Source organism: Lissotriton helveticus, chromosome 3_1 (assembly GCF_964261635.1).
Source record: "Lissotriton helveticus chromosome 3_1, aLisHel1.1, whole genome shotgun sequence".
NCBI classification, from domain to species: Eukaryota; Metazoa; Chordata; class Amphibia; order Caudata; family Salamandridae; genus Lissotriton; species Lissotriton helveticus.
Genome location: NC_136061.1, coordinates 917,066,273 through 917,087,227, shown reverse-complemented (window position 1 = coordinate 917,087,227; position 20,955 = coordinate 917,066,273). Strand labels below are relative to the sequence as shown.

Sequence of the window (20,955 nt, the reverse complement as noted above, 5' to 3'; positions counted from 1 at the left end):
CTATGAATTGTGATAACTGATTACCTGACTGCTAGACTCCAAGGAAATTCCACCCCAATGCAGGTAACCCATCAAGCAGTGTGTGACTACTTCACACATAGGACTGTAACTGCTAGTTAAACTAACCCTATCAAATTTAGTTGAGGCTGACCTTACTCACGGGTGGAGGGTTGCGCAGGGAGGGGGTCACGTGAGGGGAGAGGTTTAATTTTAATTATAATAGAAAAAACTTACCTCAGATGGCCCGAACCGGTCCCGCATCGTCTCTCCTTCTGTTTTCCCTTCAGGCACCCCTCGTTCCCCTCCCCATAGCCAATCACAATGCTGCAATGGCAGCGTTGTGATTGGTGGGGACAGCGCCGACCAGCCAGGCGCCTATGGGGAGGCCATCTTCTCCATGTGGGCTGCATGCAGCCTATATGGAGAAAATTGCAGAGTGCGTATGACTGGCTTGGTAGGCCCCAGAAAGCCGTCCAAACAGTCGGGCCCACAACATTGGGCTTGGCACTCCTCCCCTACCATGTTGTAGGACCGACCAGACCAACCAAACCCTTCCTCGGCTTTCTCGCAGTGCGAAAAGCAGTAACATAAAATGGTATTTGTACCATTTCATGTTACTGCTCCTTGCACTTCGAGAAAGCAGTGGGGCGATGCTCCTCCCCCACATGGAGGAGCCGATCCTGATTATATTCCATTTTCCTTTCAATAAAGTGCATTTTCTGGCATGCACACAGGTGAATACATGGGAAGTGGATTAAAACAGTTGACTTTAGGGGCAACAATTTCCAAAACATAATGAACCATTCTACCCCGCAAAAAAATTTCCATTGGTTGGCCTAACTTATGTCAACATGTCTTCCTTCCTTCCGTAATTAATGGCTAATAAATGTGATGAGTTCATACTTTCACATTCTGAGGCTTTCTTTACTTACTTAATTTACTTAAACAATCTAACCTCTTTAGGTATTTTCAAAAGGCTTTGAAGCGTTTGGCATCATAGCCTCAAAAAAACACCCATTACATCTGCATGTATGTTTCTTGGTTGTTTGAGCTATGGAGTAATCCAGCGTCTACCAGCTTTTTGTTAACTGTGTGGGATAACTCTATTTACACCAATTGAACCACTTTGGGAAGGGAGTATTAATACTGCACATTCCCTCACCCCTAGGTGGAAGTTTTGCCTAACATATTGATATTAACTCTAGTAGATATAGTTGTCTTTTGACTTCATGTTCAAAGTCAATAGTTATGCATTACTGCCCTCTACTACGGGAAATAACTATTGTTAAGTTGGGAAATTATTGGACTGAGAGAAGGTGAAAATGCATGATGGTGAGGGGGAAATTATTAGCCATTAACACCTTTGACAGAAGGCAATAAAGCTATGGTCAGCTATCTCCCCAATCTTACCATTACAGGAGTATACACAAATCCTTTGTCTTTGTTTGACTTGTGTCTTTGCTCTGCACTTTCACACAATTTAGGAAGACATTGAGCCTTAGTTAGAGCTAGCAGATGTGGAACCACCTCCAAAAAGTGGTGGATTTCCCAACAGTCCTATTTAGAGTGACTAGAGCTCCGCGAAATAGGACAGGTGCGGCATCTACCACTTTTGGATGATGTCCCACATTAATCAAACTCTAAATAGGCCCTTAGAAAGCCAACAATAAAAGGAGGCAATACAAACAGTCTTTACCTTCTGATTTGCCAATCTCATTATTCCACAGAGTTTACTGAAACGTGGGGCAGATTTATCAAAGGATTGCATTCCCCGTGCATCAATGCAAAGCTTAATTCAGATTTATCAAGCCATGCAAAACCGCCTTGAATGGCCCTGCATGGCTTTGTGAACATGGAGTTACACAAGGCAGCACATGTCGCTGCAATGCATTACTCTGCGCTGAGAAGGTGTTCCATGTGTTGAGTGGTTGTTCGCACGCATCCACCCATGCTTTTTAGCGCATTCCCAGATTTATCAATGTACTAATCCTGGGAATGTGGGAAACTTTTACTCCCGAAAGAGACGCAACGAGGAGAAATATTTCCTCTTTTTAGGTGGTAGCATCAAATATTAATAAATCTGGCCATTGGTCTGTTTTTGCCCATGACGTGGGATAATTTTGCCATTAACTATATTTCATACAAAATAGAAGAGGTTTGAAGCTACATTTGAGCCATCACTGGTGTCTTTTGAGCAGTGCTTAATTTGTAAAATAAGAAGTGCAGGTGCTCAAATGTTTTCGTAGGAGGCCAACACCCACTTTTCTGGCTCCACCCATATCCACCATTGGCTCCACCCACTTCCACCATTGGCTCCAGTGATATGTACCCCATAATGTGGCCTAGATATTGACTGATGGAGCAACATAGGCTAATAAGGCTAAGTCAAAGGCAAGAGAAATGTTTGTGCAGCGCACATCCTGCACTCAAGTTTTCGAAGGAGCGCTCAAAGTGAAACTGAACAAAAAGGTGTTTCGCTCCATGAAGTAAAGTATTTGCCTAGGATTACAACCTTTGGTCAAGCATGAAAGCCAGATTCTCCACTTTCAAGCGCTGCAATTCACCAATTATAACAAGTGTATTTGACATTGACATCAAAGGTTAACACTTTGTCCTTAATCTATGGGGACATAAAATTAGCACAGAGGGGACAAGCCGAAACACATTTTATTTTTTGCATGTTCACATGGTGCGTACCCTGACATGGACAGACAAAGGAGCACTTCACAACAGGCAGACGCAGTTCGCATTACACTTTTTTTTCCAGGCACATCTAGATTTGCCAGAATTCAAAGCTGAGCCCATGGATTCGAACCTGCTTCCGTATGTCTCTCCTTTGCCTTCGCCTCACTTGCAAGCTCCTCAGACTTTCAGCATCTCACCCACGTCTATCGCAAGCACACGCACAAAAATAAGCAGCAAGAATCCAGCGCCGACAATGGTCTCTTTTTCAAGGTCTTCAAGTTCAAATAACTACATCTTTATTTTCGAAGTAAGCACTTTACACGGGACTTTAATGCTTGCACTCCACATAATAAAGCCGGAAGACTAGAGCACAGAAAATGGCCCTGATGCAGGACTTAATGGATACCAACTTAAGTAAAGGAAGGCATGGGAAGGCTGTTCACATACGCCAACCAGCTCCAGAAGAAAGACGAAGCAACAAAAAATAATATCCTGCTTTGCTCTGCACCAGCAGATAAGTTTGCCTACACCTACCCGTATTTCGTCTGCTAGTGCTTAATATAAAAGTGACACCACAGCTGAAGAATTCCATGTTAATAACAACTCAAATAAGTTGAGTTCAGTTCAGTTTCAGTTAATGAACCAGTTTCCGGTAGGGAAGACATTTTGGAAGACAGCTTAACCTCCACTACCACCACAAGCACCCACATAGACACGGGCAACTATTATGTAATCTCGATGTAATCAATGAATTAAAGGCTATGGTTGTGACTTGGATTCGATTACTGACCCAGTCCAGATGAAGAGTTAGACTCAGTTTCAAACGCAGGCATAAGATTCTAGCTTGACACAGCCTCTGTACTTTTACTAACACGATGCATCTACACCAAATAATGTACATATTGACGTGCCTCCAATTTACCCAGTTCTTGCAGCAATAAGCGAAACATTAACTAAATTATGAGACACATTGATTGAAAAATCTCTGTCATTGGTCAATCAGACAGCATTGATAAAATAATTTTCTCTGAGCATGCAGATAATATTCACTCGACTCTGTTACGTTAGGCAGGCTGCTGCGCAGCTTCATTAAATGATCAGGCCTTGGCCTGCGTCGCCCTCGCCCTCACACTGGTGCGTGCTGCTTAGGCTGAGCTGTGCACCTTTATTTACTTTAACTGATGGTTAGGCCTATCACCATGCTGTGCCTCACCTGGTGCTCTGCTGTTGCCTGTTGTAAGTAACTAGCTAGTGGTAACCAACGTCGTCCAGCTCACGCTCGCCTCTCACTAGACAGAGCGGCCGGTTGAAGGACCCAGTCCACGATGGCTCAGTGAGTTGCGGCCGTGTGGGTATGCTGGGGCGTGGTGGCGGCAAAAAGCAGCAAATGCGCGCGCATTACAAAAAATATCTGCGCGCGCTGCCTGCTGCCGCGCACAGCCTCAACCCCTGCAGAAGACCGTCACCAAAGCCCTGCCCAGCTCAGTGTCCCGCCCACTGGGCCGGAAACACTGAGCCACAGGCTGCATTCAACACGTCAACAGAATCAGATCAGGGGAGGAGCCAAGCTCGCGAGCGTGATGGTCGCCTTTTAGCTCGGCTCCCGCAGCCCTCCGGCCTGATTGCCTATCCTGTCTTCGATTCCTGTCCGGAGACGACACATTATCGGGGAATTGGAAACAGAACACCTTGTTTGTACTTACCATTTGGCCCGGAGATCTCAATGTGCAGCGGCTCCAAAGTTGTGCCCTCCGCAGGATCGGGGCCTCCGTGGAACCTAGACCGGGACCTAGCCTGTGGGATCCGACGGCTCTCGGCCCCGGCCGAGAGCGTGAACCAATGACGAGAGCCGTTGTGCGAAAATCCCGGCGATCCTGATCCGGGCCTGCCCTGGTGACCGCGCGGCTGAGGTGGGTGAGATGCACCGGGGACTGACTCTGTGAAGGGGTCCTCCCCCCGCCGCTGCTTTGTCCGGCGGCCCTGGTCCTCTGCGCCCGGACTCTGCTTGTTGGGGGCGCCGGTGCTGGTGTAGGCGGGGACCCGTATTGGGCGGACATCCTTTCGGCACCAAGGCTGCCATTGCTGGGACCCCCGGAGCTCTGTAAAGTCCTACATTTTTGAACTGTTTTTCCGGGGGTCGTGGAGGGCGGCGACTGGGCTGACTTCACGAAATGGCGGCCGACCCTCTGGAACAAGAATCACCCTGTGGCGGCGGGCTTGGATTGCCTAATTGCGCGGGGATCTGGTCTGGTGAGCGTGAGCTTACGGTCAGAGATATCCTGGAAGCTCTGAGATCCCTGCGCGCATCCCTGGACCCCGATGTCCCTGTGGGTCTGCCACGATCTGCCGCCATTTTGGGCAGCCGTTTCTTCTTGCCGCCCTCTTGTTTCAGTGACTCCATTGCCTCGCCCCCCTCGATTGCTGCAAGTGTTGCTGCCGCTGATCAAAGATCGTTTTGTGTGCCGGTGACTTTGGAGCTCCCTTTTTTTCGAGGTTCTGACCCCGGGGACTTGGACATTGTGCCGCTGCCCTGTCCGACATGGATGCCTGGAACTATTGGTGGACTGCCGCCTGCACTTGCTCCGATGGCTTTGCCTTTGTCTATCATGGAGACCCCCTCGCCCTCCCCAGCGGCGAAACTGAACTCCTGTTTTTCATCATCCGTGCTGCGATTGCTGATACATCTAAACTCTCTGTTTGGACTTCTGCTCCCTTGCGGACCGATTTACCCCCCATGTTGTTATGGTAGTCGCCATTTTTCTCGATTGTATGCTGGTCTTGTATTTAGTATCTCATTTTACACTGTCATGTGGTGGGTGGGATTTGTGGTTCGGAAGGGATGGGGGTGATATGCACGACTCTTGGTTGATTCTTGGTATACGACTTAGTGGCGCAATTGTTTCTACCCGTGGAGAGGTGGGAGGTCCCCTTCTCTGTACGTTTTATGGCGCTTGATGGGGTGTCGTCCTGGTCTGTTTTTGCTGTGATTGTTTGATTGGGCGGAGGGCGGCGGTCGGCCATATTGATTGCTGTTCTTCTGCTCCTCCCTCCTGTTTTCTTCTTTCCGTTTCTGTTTCTTTTTTGTCTCGTTCTTCTCTCTTTCCTTCTCGCTATATTTCGGGATCTGGTTTAGGGCGACAGGCACGCTGTTTGAAGGGTAGGCCATAGCCTTCTACAGGGGTGCAGGGTGGGATGGGTGGGTTGGGTTCTATTTGTTGTTTGTTTTCTGGTTCTATGGCCCTTTTGTGTCTCTTTTTCGTAAAGCCGCGTCTGTCCCGGCCTCCCGTGGTGTGTTCGGGGTGGGGTGTGTGGCGTCGTTAACCCTCATTTTATGATTCGGTTGCTTTTCTTCTCGATCGCTGTACCCCCACTGGTGCTGATACTCCTGTTGTCTCCTGTATTCCCGCCACGGGACGCCTGTGTCGACGTGTCTTTTTTCTTTCGTTTTTATATTTCATTTCTTTTTTCCTTTTTTCATTGTTCCACCTTGTCCTCCTCCCCTCCCCCTCCTTCCCCCCCTCTTCCCCCTCTTTTCCTCGTCCCCGCCCCCCTCCCTTCTTTTTCCTAGAGGTCACTATGACGGGCTGGTTTTGATGTGCTGTTTCTCCGATCCCTCTGTTCTGGCTTAGCTGTGGTTTGGGTGGTGGGCATGTGACGATGATAATGCTCAGGTGTCGACTATGTCTCAATTATCCTGATCTTCTTGTGTGCATTGTGTTGTCTCTCCTGTACTGCGGCCCCTTACCCCCTTATTGACGCTGAGGCTGGTTCTGGGACATCGGACGTCTCTATATTGAAAGTGAGCCTGTCATACGCCTTATCCCCATATTATAAAATTAACCTTTTTTTGCTCCTGTGTTTTGGCCCTCTGGTTCCTAAGTCTCTTCTCCCCTTTTAACGATTGTATTGCCTCTGCTTCGTGCTGATTGATTCTGTAATGTTTGCCTTGGAACCTCTGATTGCTTTACACATTGCGGCCGGCCGGTTTGGTTGTAGGCCTAGACTTGTATATCCTTTTGATGCCAATAAAGGTTTAAAAAAAAAAAAAGAGAATCAGATCAATGAGATCATACTAGAAATACGAAGTAAGTGAGAAGAAATACTTGTGACTCGAGTGGTGTGACTGAGTCATGAAGCAGTACTTAACAAACCTAATGCTAACAGTAACAGCAACTTACGGTAGAGAAGCACTGCAGCACTCACTTTGTTGCACATAATTACCATAAAATTAATTACCTGCACTAAACGTGTGTAGACCCGGCCCTCATAATTAAGCACCGGCACAAATTAAGCCCTGCTTTTGAGCTGTCTGATGCATAAACTCTGAATTGGCAGCTTTCATTTTCAAATGTACTCCTGATTTGTATACCTACCCAAATATATAAACTAAAATCGCTTAACAGATGGGTTAAAAAAATAGATCTTACTTTTAACCATATTATATTATTGTTTCTGTAAGTCTTCCAAGTAATTTCTTTTTAAACTCTTCACTAATCGTACGTATTCTCTTCCTCAAACTCTGTTTTAAAGACAAAAGCAAGTAACTTAAGAGGATATTTTCTCACTGCTCTAGCTTTAAGAAACAGAGTTGAGTTTTATCACAAACCCTGCACGGTGAGTCAAGAACTCAATAAAAATGTGGACATTTTGGTCCATTTTTATAATTTTTACACGCAACGCAATGCAGCAAGATACCTTGCTGCACTACGCTGCGTGAAAGGGCAGGAAAATGCCATGTCTTTCAAGCGCATTTCTGCTCTCTTCTGGCGCTGGTGCATTTTTGGCTGCTTAGCTCAAATGCAGGGACCCTTGCACCAAAGAACACAGCAGGTACCCTAGCACCATGATATATGGGTGCCAGCCTTACAGGCCGGACTTATTTATGGAGTAGGAAGGGACACCTTTCTGCATAAAAACAACCCTTTGAGGTTGCTTACTCTTTCTATGAGTGCTGCAGAATGCAGAACCAATAGAAAGAGGAAAAAAACCAAGAAAAAATAAAGGTTTTTCTCTTTGTTACGCCTCCCCTGGGAAGGAGTAGCATTTTGACTAATTTCCAGGTCTACCAGGTCTACCATTCATGGTATATTTGGGAATGAGCCAACATCCACGGATGGATGCGTTGGAACACCCTCATCCAACCCATGGAATGCCTCCATGGGGCAGAGTAGTGTAAGACAACGACTTGTGCTGCCTTGCATTACTCCAGAATTACCAAGCACCGCAGGAAGGCCTTGCGTGGCTTGGTAAATCTCATCTATGTTTTGTCTTGCACTTGTGTTGCTTTGCATGGGCTTTTCGTTCACAGAGCTGCCCGACTGAGCTCTTGACTCAGAAAATAACTGTCCCCTGATATGATTCATTTCCATCACCGTCAAGAATTCAACCTTTGGTGGATTATACCTTGAAGGCTCCTACTGGTAACCAATTCCAACATTACTGGCTGTCCCCATTGTCCTAAAGAAGACCCGCCTTAACTCCATTTTTAATCACGCTCTCCTCTGGGTCGAAACGTCGACGTTCCTGTACAATCCATACCCTACCCACTCCACTCCACGTGAAAGGCAGACTGAGCATTAGACGAAATATAGATTCATGTGCTTAGGGACGTATGTCCACTGAACTGAACATTTTAGATACCTTTTGTAGAGCACTGTGTATATATTTAATTCACTTACAGCACCTTGTCTAGATCACCTAATCACCTATGAGTTATCCTTGTGTCGTTTTTCAATAATCTTTGTTTGCTTGTGACAGCCATACTATGTCAGAACTATAAAACTGAAAAAAGAAAAAAGTGATTAAGGTGTTAATATATCGCCTTTGATTGATCCAACTCAAGGTGTGTTCTCCTTTCTTTATGTACAATTATTGATGAAACTTTAAAGTAATTCCTGTACCCGACAGAACCAACGTTAGCACATATTCTCGACACCCAGGTTCTGGGGGTCACTGGGTCTTGATGTTGCATAGCGCAAGGGCATTCCAAACTTTGATAAATACTTCCATTTGCTTCAGATTATCATTAGATCTATATGAATGAATGAAATAGATGTACCTCATTACAGAGAAAGACAAAAGAGATTGATGAGGCATAGAACAATGGCTCTGCAAACACAGTTTACCCAGGTTCATATGGTTTCTCCAGATCATTTAAGCAGTTAGCGCTAGCTGTAAATGATTCTGCAGGTGAAAGAACATTTATTGCTGTAGTACAATGCCCCTTTTTACTACTCCTTGAGTTTATCCTTTAAATGTGGTATTATGTAATTGTCCATCGGTACAAGCAGCACAATTAGGAGTAGCTGCTTTTTTATGTAAGGCTAATCTGAGAACTGGTGAGAAAAATAATTAATTCACAAGGTTGACATCTCTCAGAGGGTAAAACAGAAAGTACAGTGTTCTACATTTGGATCCATGCTAGATTGATATGTTTGTGTCAGCAAATGTCCAAACAAAACAAAATCAAGTGCAGCAATGATGACCACAAAATAAAATGACTGCTTTTCACAGTTCGGAATAAATAGTAAACATCTGTGGTTTGTGCAATGAATGTGATGTATATGAATTATGTTACTTTTTAAGCAAATCATCTAAATTCTAATAAATTATTGTTTCATTCCTTAAACCAGGATTTAAGACATGTTTCAGTCTTCAAGGAAATAAATACCAAAACAGACCTCAACATCACCTCCTACATTCATGGATTTTCTAGAGCTGAAAAAGTATTCCCGCCTTTGTTAACCTCAGATATCAAGTTGTGCCAAACCAAACACTCACACCAGTTCCCTATAGAAGTCCCCCAAGATCATCAATATAAATCACAAAGAACAAATTCAACAATGCACACTAATAGCCAGTCTTCCGATCAGACAAGCATGTCTCCTGTCTCCTATCTTTCTCAGGAAACCCAATCAAGCTTGTCAGAAAGCAACAGCAAGAACTCCTCCATGACATATGGACTATGTGCAGAGGAAGTGAGCCCAGTCTGGAAAAATAACCAACAAACAACCCCTCTACCGCAAAGCAATATATCTTGGGACGATATCCTCCAACTCAAGCCCAAAACAGAAAGTCCACTGAATTGTTCTTCTCCAAGCATGTCTGGTTTATGCATTAGGCTCCAGGAAAACACATGTGGTTTACAAAAAGGAAACTGTGATGTAGATCTCCCATGTGGAAATGACCAGCAATTTCAACTGGGATCTTCACTATTCCCTTTGTCAATGGAAGAAAACTCTGTGCACTCTGGGGTGGGCATGGGAAGCTACAGACCACAGGCCACAATATCCTTATCATTGTTGTCATCTGTAAGAGTTAACAGCTTATATTCAGACAATGAATTATGTGAAGAACAAGTTTTCCATCACAGTTCTCAAACTGACTTTCTTGGTGGTGATCACACTACGGCACATGCCTTACTAGACACACTGTCACTGGAACAGCCTACACAGCGTCAGTACAAAGCAAATGGTATAGGTGGCCAGATGAACTGAAATGTAAGCAGACTTATGAAGAATAAAAACACACATTTTCATAACGCAGTGAATTTTCTTTCAGATACTTAATGTAGGAGGTACAATGAGGCCAATTGATTTTTTTGGGCTGTGTCCTTAATGGTAAGGGCATATTTTGGAAGATTATGCATTATTAATATCCTCAATGTTTTGGTAATATAATAAAATCTTGATGGCAGAGGATGACATTGCGGCAATCACATTTCCTGAAACAATATGGAATCAGAGCTAAATGACAATGTGCCCCATTCTTGGAGCACTTCGCTGAATATGTGTGACCATTAGCAAGTTTTTTTAAATGTATTTTTTCTCTCCCCAACTGCCTCTTAATGCTATTGCTGGTTTCTGTATTTTGAGTGTGGTTTGTGGGATCAGTTTTACACATCATTCCTTTCCTCACCTAAACTTAATAATTCAGTTATGTTCCCTCTGTCAAGTTAGCAAATGATTTTTTAATTATATGTCTCAAGTAGGAATGTGGAATGGCTGCAGCTCACTTTCAACACTTAGAAAATCTGCTGGGCTCCATCAGCTCAAAAGAAATTCAGCGAGGTCCTTGCTGGCAAAGGGGTGCTCATTATTTCTTCTTGTAAATGGCAGGGGTGAAAGGTAGGACCGCAGCTTCTGTGGGTTAAGGTGAGGCACTTTATAGAAAAGGTCTGGCTTTTTTCTGTCCTTGTTTACTGTTGCAGGAAGCCTGATAACAACCAGGTGCAGACATCTCACACTTGTGCCATTGCTAGCCGCTGTGAGTGCCATCACCTTGCACAAAAGAAGTGACTGAGAAACAGTCCGAGGATTACTTAAAGAGAATCCGCCCAAACCAGGTCTGAATCCACACACCCTGTCAGTGCCAGGGCCGCTACTCACTGCTGTACTGAGCCGGGTGATCATTTGCATTAAAACATAGGCTTCAGCTGGTTTCCTCGGCACCCCCTGAGACTGCTCACCTCAGCCACCCTCCTGTGGGGAAAAGATGAGGCTGCTGGATCCACTTGGGAGGAGCATCAGAGACTAAACTCATTACCCACCTAAACACTAGGGGTAAGAACCTTGAGACATGTGAACTGAGTGTCTAGAAAATGTTTGTAAAAGTGGGACCCAAGCCACCTCACTTTCATATCTTCAGTGATCAAAGATAGGGAATGGTTTGCCGAATACTTGAAGGACTACTGTGAGGCTAGTGCTGATGTCTACCTAACAGTTATTGTCCTAGAGGTGAGATCACCTGAAATCTCTCTGTCACTGTCTGCTGGTGGAGTTGAGGATCTGCTGAGCAGAAAAAGGCAAGAATTTTGCAAGGCCCTGCAGAAGGAGAGACTGCTTAGGAGGAGAATCCCGGTGGGTCCCAGTGATGAAGGGACACTTAGAGGAAGTGGACTACCTAACAGCAAACCCAGAAGCGACCTGTGCTGCAGATAGTTCCCCTAATCTCAAAGACAAAGACAAAAACCACTTCAGGCCTCCATGAGTTCATGATTGGAGCTGCAATTGCCTTCATCATCCTGATCAGGACTACGAGTTATTGGTGGCTACACCGTCCTGATTAGGGCTATAACTGCAATGATGGTTGTGCCAGCCAAATCAGGGCTACAATTGCTGTGGTGGCTGTGCTTACCCAGTCAAGGTTACAACTGCTGTGGTGACTGTGCCAACCTGATCAGGGCTACTTCGGATTGGTGACTGTACTAGACCAGTTGGGCCTGTACCTGAGACACTCAAAAAGCCCATTTAGGACTAACTCCCAACCTTTGGCTGAATGGAGCAGCGGCAGCAGAGCCTGCATCTGCACTTCATTGCCAGGAATATTGCTCTCTACTGTACTGGCCCGGGCGATCATTTTAATTGAAACACAAGCTACAGGTGACTTCAACATGACCCCTGAGACTATGTTCACCTCAGACATCCTCCTCAGGGTGGACGGCGAAGCTGCTGAATCCAGTGGAGGAAGTATCAGAAACTAAACTCATTACCAACTATGCCACCAGGGGTAAAAATATTGGGAAACATGAACTGAGTGCACATTTGACTGTGGGGGGAGGAGGGGTAATTGGCATTACACTTGAGACTTATTTATCCTGCTGGTGTAGTATCACAAGGGAGAATTGTAACCATGATCGCTGCTCTGTATACTGGATTGAATTGTGTAAAATGTATTACAAATAGGTAATTAAAATGTACTTTCTTCACTTACAAACATAAACACTAGGCTTTACATGGGAGTTATTATATCTAGGAGTTGAATACTGTTTTTGAGGCCATGCACTACCACGTCAAATCCCTGAGAAGACAGTGACTGCTCACCCTCGATACCCTGAGAATCAAGTACTGAAAAGTGTTTACTTGGCCTAGATTGCAGAGTCATAGTAGGGCAGACCCCAGGACCCCAGAGGTAAAGGATCTCAACCACCACAGTTGTGGCCCAGAAGCCCCTGGTTGTTCTGTGGACCCTCAAATGGAGTCTGAGAGTGAGATTGATGACAAGAATAGTTGGGAGATAATATTGGGAAATAAGTTAGAAGCTCAGGGCAGAGAATGCATTTGAGATACTCATGGTCAGAAAAGCTGTTACTGGAAGGTGGGTGGAGACATTGGGGAGAATGTGCTTTGGAAAAAAAGCGTATAAGAGGGATTATCAGGGAGTCTGGTGTAGTTGTTAATGAAGACGGGAAGAAGTGAAAGGGGGACTAGAAGTGAATAGGGGTGTTTTGCCACATTTGGGAAAGTATGGTGTTTGTCAGGACTAGAGGGGCAAATCATGTTTCTGGGAAATTTGTGGTGCAGCTCGGACACTTACACTTAGATGAGGAAAATGATAACCGGTCAAAAATAATTATGCATAAGTGACTGCCTAAATAAAAAGGTTACAGATTACACAGTTTCCGTGTTTAACATTCAAATCATTTTAGGAAAGCATTTTAGGAAAGCACAAAACATTTAAAAAATAAAAAGGTGCCACCTTATGAGGAAATAAAGCATGAAAAGTGGAAGACAAATGAAATATTGTTTCACTTCAATACACAATGTTCAAACGGCCCGATGAACATTGTGTCTTCTAAATATCCTTATGGATGGCCACACTATGGCCTCATTATTTCATATGCCAGTGAGAAGCCTTTACTTGCATTGTAGATGTTAACATGAAATCAATATTTCTTTTGTAAGGACTGTCAGATGCAATCTCCCGTAATATTTGTAATTTCGGATCACAACATACCCAGAGAACCTGAGTCCTCGAGGCTCTATGTTGGAACTTAGAATGCAAATAGCAGGTGCATCAATTTATGTATACTCAGGCCCAGATTTTCTAAATTCTCCCACAGAACAGCACATCATCCAAAAATGCTGTGCTGCTTGAGAAGGAGAGAGTGCCATATTTACAGAGATAAGGCACACCTCACCTTTTCCTAGCACTGGTGCAGAAATTTGCTGCCATGTGCCATGCACACACCGTTGCACAATTGTGCAATGGTGTGTGCGTGAGTTTAGCAGAGGTTTTCTAGTGGAAGGATAACCTTCCAGTACAAAACCTATGCTAGATTAACTTCAAAACTTTTCCCATTTTTATGTGTGCTGTACAGTGCGGCACATATGCAAAGTCGGAAAAGAAAAGAGAAATAAAAGCATTTCTCCCTGATAGCACCTATTTGAATTCGGGGCTATTTTTTATGTAAAACCATGTCTACTTTTTTCAGTAAATATGATTGTGTGTTAAAAACCTTGGGTGGTTGCATGAGAATGCCCATGTACCACCCATTAAAAGACCCCCTTGTTGCTAAGTAAACCGAATCATGCACTGCTTTTTGTTACTTTTAAGTGATTTTATGGCAAGACCGGAGTCTAACATTATTGCATTACTTCTTTAATGCTCACCACACAGCAGCACCTTTAAATACATAGAACTTTACAACTTTAAAATTCCAACACTATAAAAGAGAAGAACACTCCTTCCTCTTCCTTCTTTTTTGCTGCTGCACAATGAGATAAGTATATAAAAGTGGCTCTCTAATTTTCTTCTATTAAATGTGATAAGATGAGTTATGCGATGTATTTTTCAAGAATATTTGCGGAAACGTGAGGATATGATTGTGGATTAGTTTAAGACTTTAGGGATAACGAACATTGCGGTTAGTGGCACGATTGGAGTGGACATTATCTCGCGCTCTGGCGCGTGAGCAAGCAGTGCCCCTCACTTCGATGTAAGAAGTAATTCAAAGTGAGAAAGGACTTCAGGTCGGATCACGTTTACGTGACGGACATTTTGAGGCATTGGGAAGTGCAATTATTATTGTATGGGGGAGTTTCTTTGTACGATTGGGCTCGTTTTGATCGGAGTGGCAGTTACAAAACCGATCTGTGACTGGTTTTCGAGTGCATTTTTTGTGTGAAGGGCTTTTGCTTCGTTTTGTTTGGGGGAGTAATTAGAGTTTTTCTCTATTAGGATGAGTTAACCTAGTAATTTAGGGAGTTTGGAGAGCAGTACTATGAAGGAGATAATTTTAAATATGTTAAATAAATTCTCTACTGATTTTAATAGTAAAATGGAGAGGAAATTAGATGACTTAATTCAGAGTAAGGTATTATCAGTTAAAGATGAGAGATTTTACTCTGCAGGGGAAGGTCCACCAATAGGAGGAAGAGGAAAAGGAAGTAGGAAAAGAAAACATTTAGTGGAAGCGCGATCTGTGGCAAAGAAATTTAGGAAAGGTAACATGGATAAAACCGTAGGTGGTTTTAAGAAGGGTGATGGTGTCAAGGACACACATGGGCACCAAGTTGACGGTCCAGAGGATAGAGGAAAAAAGAATGTTGAAGTTCAAAAACATTCCTCAGTGTTTTGTGTGGAATCCTCTGGCAGTGTAGAGGTGGAAATAAGTTGTTCTTCAGATTTTGAATCTGAGGACGGTATCAGAGAGAATATAAAGAAACCTGCTGATTTGACAGGTTATATGGAAGAGAAAGATGCTCTTATGGATCCCTTGGGTGAGTTTTTGTTTGACCCCATGTTAATAAAACATCCATTGTCTTCAGAATGGGTGCCGGTGGCTCATGTAGTGGAAAACATGGAGGCTCGGTTGAGGAAGCAGATCCCTAATGACGTTAGACTACATTTAAGTTCTGAATGTCCAAGACCCATGGGCATATTATTAAGAACGGCAATAAAATTATCGCCGCTTTAGCGGCAGGAAACTGCCACTAAAGCGGCAATAATGGGCTTGATAATATGTCCTTGTGAATTCCCATAGCAACCCAGGTTCTGGTGTTAACATGCCACCAAGTTTGGCCAGTAAGGTCATGATGACGCCTGAATTAGATGCACAAATCTTTGCCTTTTATAAAGGAGGAAAGGATCCTAGAAAATGTCTGTATATGGGCCTTAAAATGTGACAAGATCGTTTCCTGAACTCATCAGGTCCTTTGGCAAAAACGTTTGAGATGGTAGAGGAGACTTATCTGGGTAATAAGTAGTTGTATATTGAGGAATTATGGCAATGGGATCAAATGGCAGTTTGTTTCCTGGGGCATGCAGGCACTGCTTTATCTGTTGAGTGAAGGTAAGGTAGTCTATTGAAAATTGATCCTAAACTCATGGAACTGGCTAGTAGTCAAGTCAAGTCAATGCACTTTATTCGATTAATTAAAATCATAAAAGTACATTATACATTTATAAAATTAAACTAATGCACATATAAAAACATGTTCATAAATTCATAACGCACTATTCCATATCCATAAAATAGCCTAAATAGGTCAAAACAATTAAAACCCTGCTATGATAGGTCGATTAGTTATACAATTATTAGTCTGACACATCTTTTTTGTTTGAATCGTATAACGGCTACAAGAAAAATAGCAATGCCGAACATATCCATGGGGTTACTCAGCATTTGAAGGTGGAGCAAGGCAGGTCTAACTTGCAAAAAAACCTTGCCACTCAATATAGGAACTGTCTAGTAACAAAGGGGGTCAATCAGCGAATGGTTTGCTGTTTGGGCACAATTTCATAAAGGAAATGTCCAAGTATGTGGGGGCATTTAGCTTTTTACAGAAGTCATAGAGAGAGATAAAGAAAGTCTTTGACAAAGGTGTTTTTGGTGGGGCCGGGAGAACAAGAGGTTGGTTCCCTCAGCCAAGGGCAAGAGATTACTAGGGCACCAATCAGGCCCAGTACATATCAGACCTCTTATCAAACAGGATGTTTCTACCCACAAAGGAATAGAGGAAGAGGTGGATGAGATGAACATCTAAAGAGGTACAGGTAAGGCAAGACCCTTTTGTTGCACCTCAAAAATTGGGGGGGCAGACTTACCCAATATTTCAGAAATTGGAAGAGGGTGACAAGGGATTCTTGGGTTTTGTAAACAGTTTTAGGTTACCGGATAGATTTTATAGAGGACCCAATTCAAAATCGACTGCCTGTAAGGTTAAGATTTAACACAGAACTTGCAGCTTTAGTAGACAGGGAGGTTCAGGATTTGATGGCCAAATGTGCAATTGTGGAGGAAAAAGAGGATGTAGCAGGTTTTGTCAGCAATACTGTTTGGGTGGAGAAAAAATACAAGGGTATGAGACCAATAATAAATTAGAGAGAATTAAACAATTGGGTGGAATATAACCATTTCAAAATGGAAGGTATTCATTTGGTGATAGATGGTTTGCAAATGGGGGACTGGATGACTCATCTGGATTTAATAGATACTTATCTGATAATTCTATTTTGAGAGTCTCATCAAAATATCTACAGTTCAGTTGGGGAAGAAACATGTGGAAGTTTACTTGTCTTCCGTTCAGACTGTCATCTGCTCCATTGTGCCTCACAAGGGGGCATCGACCAGTGGCGGCTTACTGGAAAGAAATAGGAATAACGCAGATTATTTATTTGGACAACATCCTGTTGATGGATCAATAAAAGTCAAGATTTGTAGAGAACATGGCTTTGACAGAGGAATTATTAGAAAGTTTGGGATTTTTGGTGAACAGGAAAAATTCATATCTGGTACCAGGACAGGTAATTCAGTTTTTAGGTTTCATGGTAGACACAGTGGTTGGGCAATTGAAGCTACCAAGGGAGAAACTAAAACCTATAAGGAAGGAAATTCGGAAGGTTTTAAATTCAGAAAGATTGTCGCTAGGAGCTTTGGCAAGGGTGTTTGGTTTACTTTCTTCAACTACACAAGCTATTTTTCCAGGTACTTTGAATTATCGGGTTCTCCAGATATTAAAAGCAAGACATTTGAGAAGTGGTATAAAGTATTCAGAGGAGATTGTTCTGACAGAGGAGAGCAGGGAGGAACTGGTTTAGTGGTTAAGGAACTTGGAGGCATGGAATGAAAAGGCTATATTTGGGGAGTGTCCGGAGATAGAGATGGAATCAGATGCGAGTCTGGAAGGCTGGGGGCATGATGTGGATCTGTTACAATTGGGAGGAATTTGATCGGAGGAGGAGATGAAATTGCATATAAATTGTCTGGAACTTTTGTCAGGGTCTTTTGCTATAAGGAGTTTTACAAAAAGACAAGGCAAAATGTTCAGTTTTGCTTAAGATGGACAATGTTTCAGCTGTAAGATATGTGAACAAGCTGATGGGTCCAAAGTCAAAGGATCTTGCAGATTTAGCAAAGGATTTTGGGGATTATTGTCTTCACAGGGAGGTTTTAGTACAGGCAGAACACATTGCTGTACTGATGAATGTGGAGGTGGTCTGATGTTCAAGACATTACAGTTTTTCCAGGGATTAATGTTCCTCAGGGGCCCTAGCAATGTGGATCTGTTTGCGAACAGGTTGAATACACAGTTACCAAGGTTCTACAGTTGGCATCCAGATCCAGCTTTTCATCAGAATTGGAGGGGCCTCAAGCTGGATACTTTCCCTTGGTTTGCTATGATCACTTGGTTGACAGGTCTATTATGGAAGCAGAAGGAAACATTGGTTCTGGTGACTCCTCTTTAAGGGTCACAGGTTTGGTATCCGGTATTCCTCGAGTTAGCGGTGGACATTCTGATTTTGCTACCAGTGTTTCAGGATATTTTACTGAATCATTGGAGGGAGAGACAGGAGTTAATGATGTCAGGACAATCGAGGCCGGTGGCATGGAACATTTCAGGCGTGTTTGGGAAGTGTCTGGCCTTTCACAGGCAGCTACAAACCTTATTAAAGATACCAGGGCACCTGGAATTTGTATAGATTGGCATGGGAGCAGTGGGTATGCTGATGCGTGGAGAGGGAATTTTATCCCGTTTCAGGTGAAGACGTAAACTATTTGACAAGTTTGTTTGAGAACAGACTGTCTTACAAAATAATTAATTGTCATAGATCTGAAACAGCAGCAGGAGCTGTGTTGGTAAATGGAAATTCTGTGGGACAAGATGTGTTGGTTGTAGGGTTGTTGTGGAGTATCAGAATTTCGAAACCTCCCGTGACTAGATATAGTTCAGTTTGGGGTGCGCCTAGAGTATTTAATTATTTAGAAAGTTTGGACAGCTATGAACAGTTTAAATGTTTTATCGCTGAAGGTGACTATAGGGCCAGAAGTATCACAGGGTTTTGCCCATTCTGTGTCTATGGTGATACATATGGCCCTATGTTCTTGTGCTTGATTTCTTTTAGAAGAGTATCTGATGCAAGAGCTCTGGATGTGTTAAGTAGGATCTTTTCCCTTGAGGAGGTTTGTTTTCCTTAAGTAGGAGAACAAAAACAAATGATTTTTCAATTTTTTAACCATATTTTGATGAGAGGGTGAATTTATGTGGGGTTCATGGAGTACAAGAGTATGAGAGGAGGAAACTCCCTTAGGAGTGAGTGCTGAAAAACAGATGCTTTTTTCTTTTAGAAGCCCTTTTAAGGCAGTATCTCCCACCCCACTCTGACTCATTGGGTGAAGGAAGTGAAGAGATGTGCAGGTGTGAATGTAAGCGTGTTCGGGGCTTATTCTGTGAGAGGAAAGTCGGCATCTAAAGCTTTTCTTCTTGGAGGTGCTTTGCAAGATATTTTGTGTTTTGCGGACTGGTCGAATGATGCAGCATTCAGAAAATGTTATTTTAAACTTGTAGAATGTGCTTCTTCGTTACTTTTAGAAAGACTTTAAACTTGCAAGAATGTTAGCATCTGGTCCTGCCATAAAATGGAGATTTTCATCAGCTTGCTGTTCCAAAACTCTGGATTTTATTAAAGACACATGGGCTAATATTATTCCCACACTGAGCCCAGCCGGTTATTAATGGTGTTTTTGTATGTTTCCGGTTAAAATCAACAATGATGGCGTGGAATGAAAAGAAGATGTTTCATGGAAGATTTCTGGATTTTAAAGATTTCTGAATTTCTTGTGTTTGGAATCATGGACATGTTTTTATGTAATGTTTGCTTAAATAAATTTAATGCAGATGGCAGAAAGCAGGAAGAGAATGGAGTGTTCTTCAGTTTTTATTAAAAACAAATATTCTTCTGTTTTTTGGTGTTGGAATTCTAAAGCTGTAAAGTTCTATTTATTTAAAGGAGCTGCTGTGCGGTGAGCATTAAAGGAGTAATGCAATAATGTTAGCCTCTGTGTCTTTAGTAAAATCCAGATTTTCTGAACAGCAAGCTGATGAAAATCTACATTTTTCAGCGCAAAACTTTGTGCTGAAAGTAAATTAATAACTGAAAGGGCAAAGATGACTTGGGGATGATGCTCTGATGTCTCTAGATACAATCCTATGGTTTCATGGTCCATCCTGAAACTCACTCCAGTTGGCAGTCCCTTCCCCTTCAGGGTTGGCATCTAATTCTGTGGCTTATTGTAAGACAACTGTTGTGGGCACAAGGAGGGGTTGGGTTCCTATCACTCTTGATACTGTAGAAGGGGGGAATTCAAGGATCGCTACAGTGACCCCAGCCTTGTGATCGGTATCTAAGGTTTCTTGTCTGGAATGTGGCAGTGATTTCCAAGCTATTAGCTGACCCATAATGGTGTACCTTCCTGGACTCCCATGATGTGTTTTTATATCAGGAAACTTGGAGCCTGTGTACGCCCCATAGAAGTGAATTTCCTGCGTATGGTATTAATGCCACTAGGAAAGAAATGGGCAGACCCTCGGGAGGTTTAGCAGTCTGGGTCAAAACTGCACTAGGGTCCAAAGTCAAGCTCCTCCATGTCGAATCTCTAGATATTTTAGCATTAGAGCTGGTACTTTATAGTGGTTGAAAAGTCAGGATTTTTAATGTATACAGTAGAGTGGTGAAGGGCTCTAAGGAAACCAACATGATCCGCATCCTTGACCACGCCCTGTTCAAACACTCAGACAAAATTCCTGTGTTAGTAACGGGAGACTTCAACTGCACCTTTGAACCCCTCACCCCGCCAAATCTGACTGAGGAGTAGGACCGTGAGTGGCAAACCCTACATTTAGACCTTCCCACCTGCTAGGTTGACAAAGTGAGGAGGCCTGGTGCTGGCCCTTGCTCTGCAGCATGACCTGAGAGATACTAATGGGAGAACTAACTCTGACCCAAATGGAGATTTCACCTTCAATAGACCAGACTATGCTAGCAGAATCGACTATTGTCAGGTTGCCCTCAAACTTTGGCCCCTAGTCCATGACATGGCAGTGGCCAAAATAAATGGTAGTGACCATAATGCCCTTGTTCTTTCCCTTACTAAGCAGGGCATTCCCGAACCAGACTCAACGGGTAGACCTGCTTTGGGTGCCCTATCCATTACGAACAATCAGAGATTACTCAGCTGGGACTGGGTGGAGGAACATCTGAGGGTTCTTG

General features: G+C 43.3%; 1 protein-coding gene across 1 annotated transcript in view; it reads left to right on the top strand.

The window, feature by feature from the left end:
- Window positions 1–10,385, top strand: part of IL22RA1 (interleukin 22 receptor subunit alpha 1) — a 159,776-nt gene extending 149,391 nt beyond the window's left edge. Inside the window, exon 7 of the mRNA XM_078681254.1 lies at window positions 9,318–10,385. Within this exon, the coding sequence (XP_078537380.1) occupies window positions 9,318–10,181 (864 nt within the window). The 3' untranslated portion in view covers window positions 10,182–10,385. The remainder of the gene's footprint in view (window positions 1–9,317) is intronic.
- The last annotated feature ends 10,570 nt before the right edge of the window (window positions 10,386–20,955 follow it).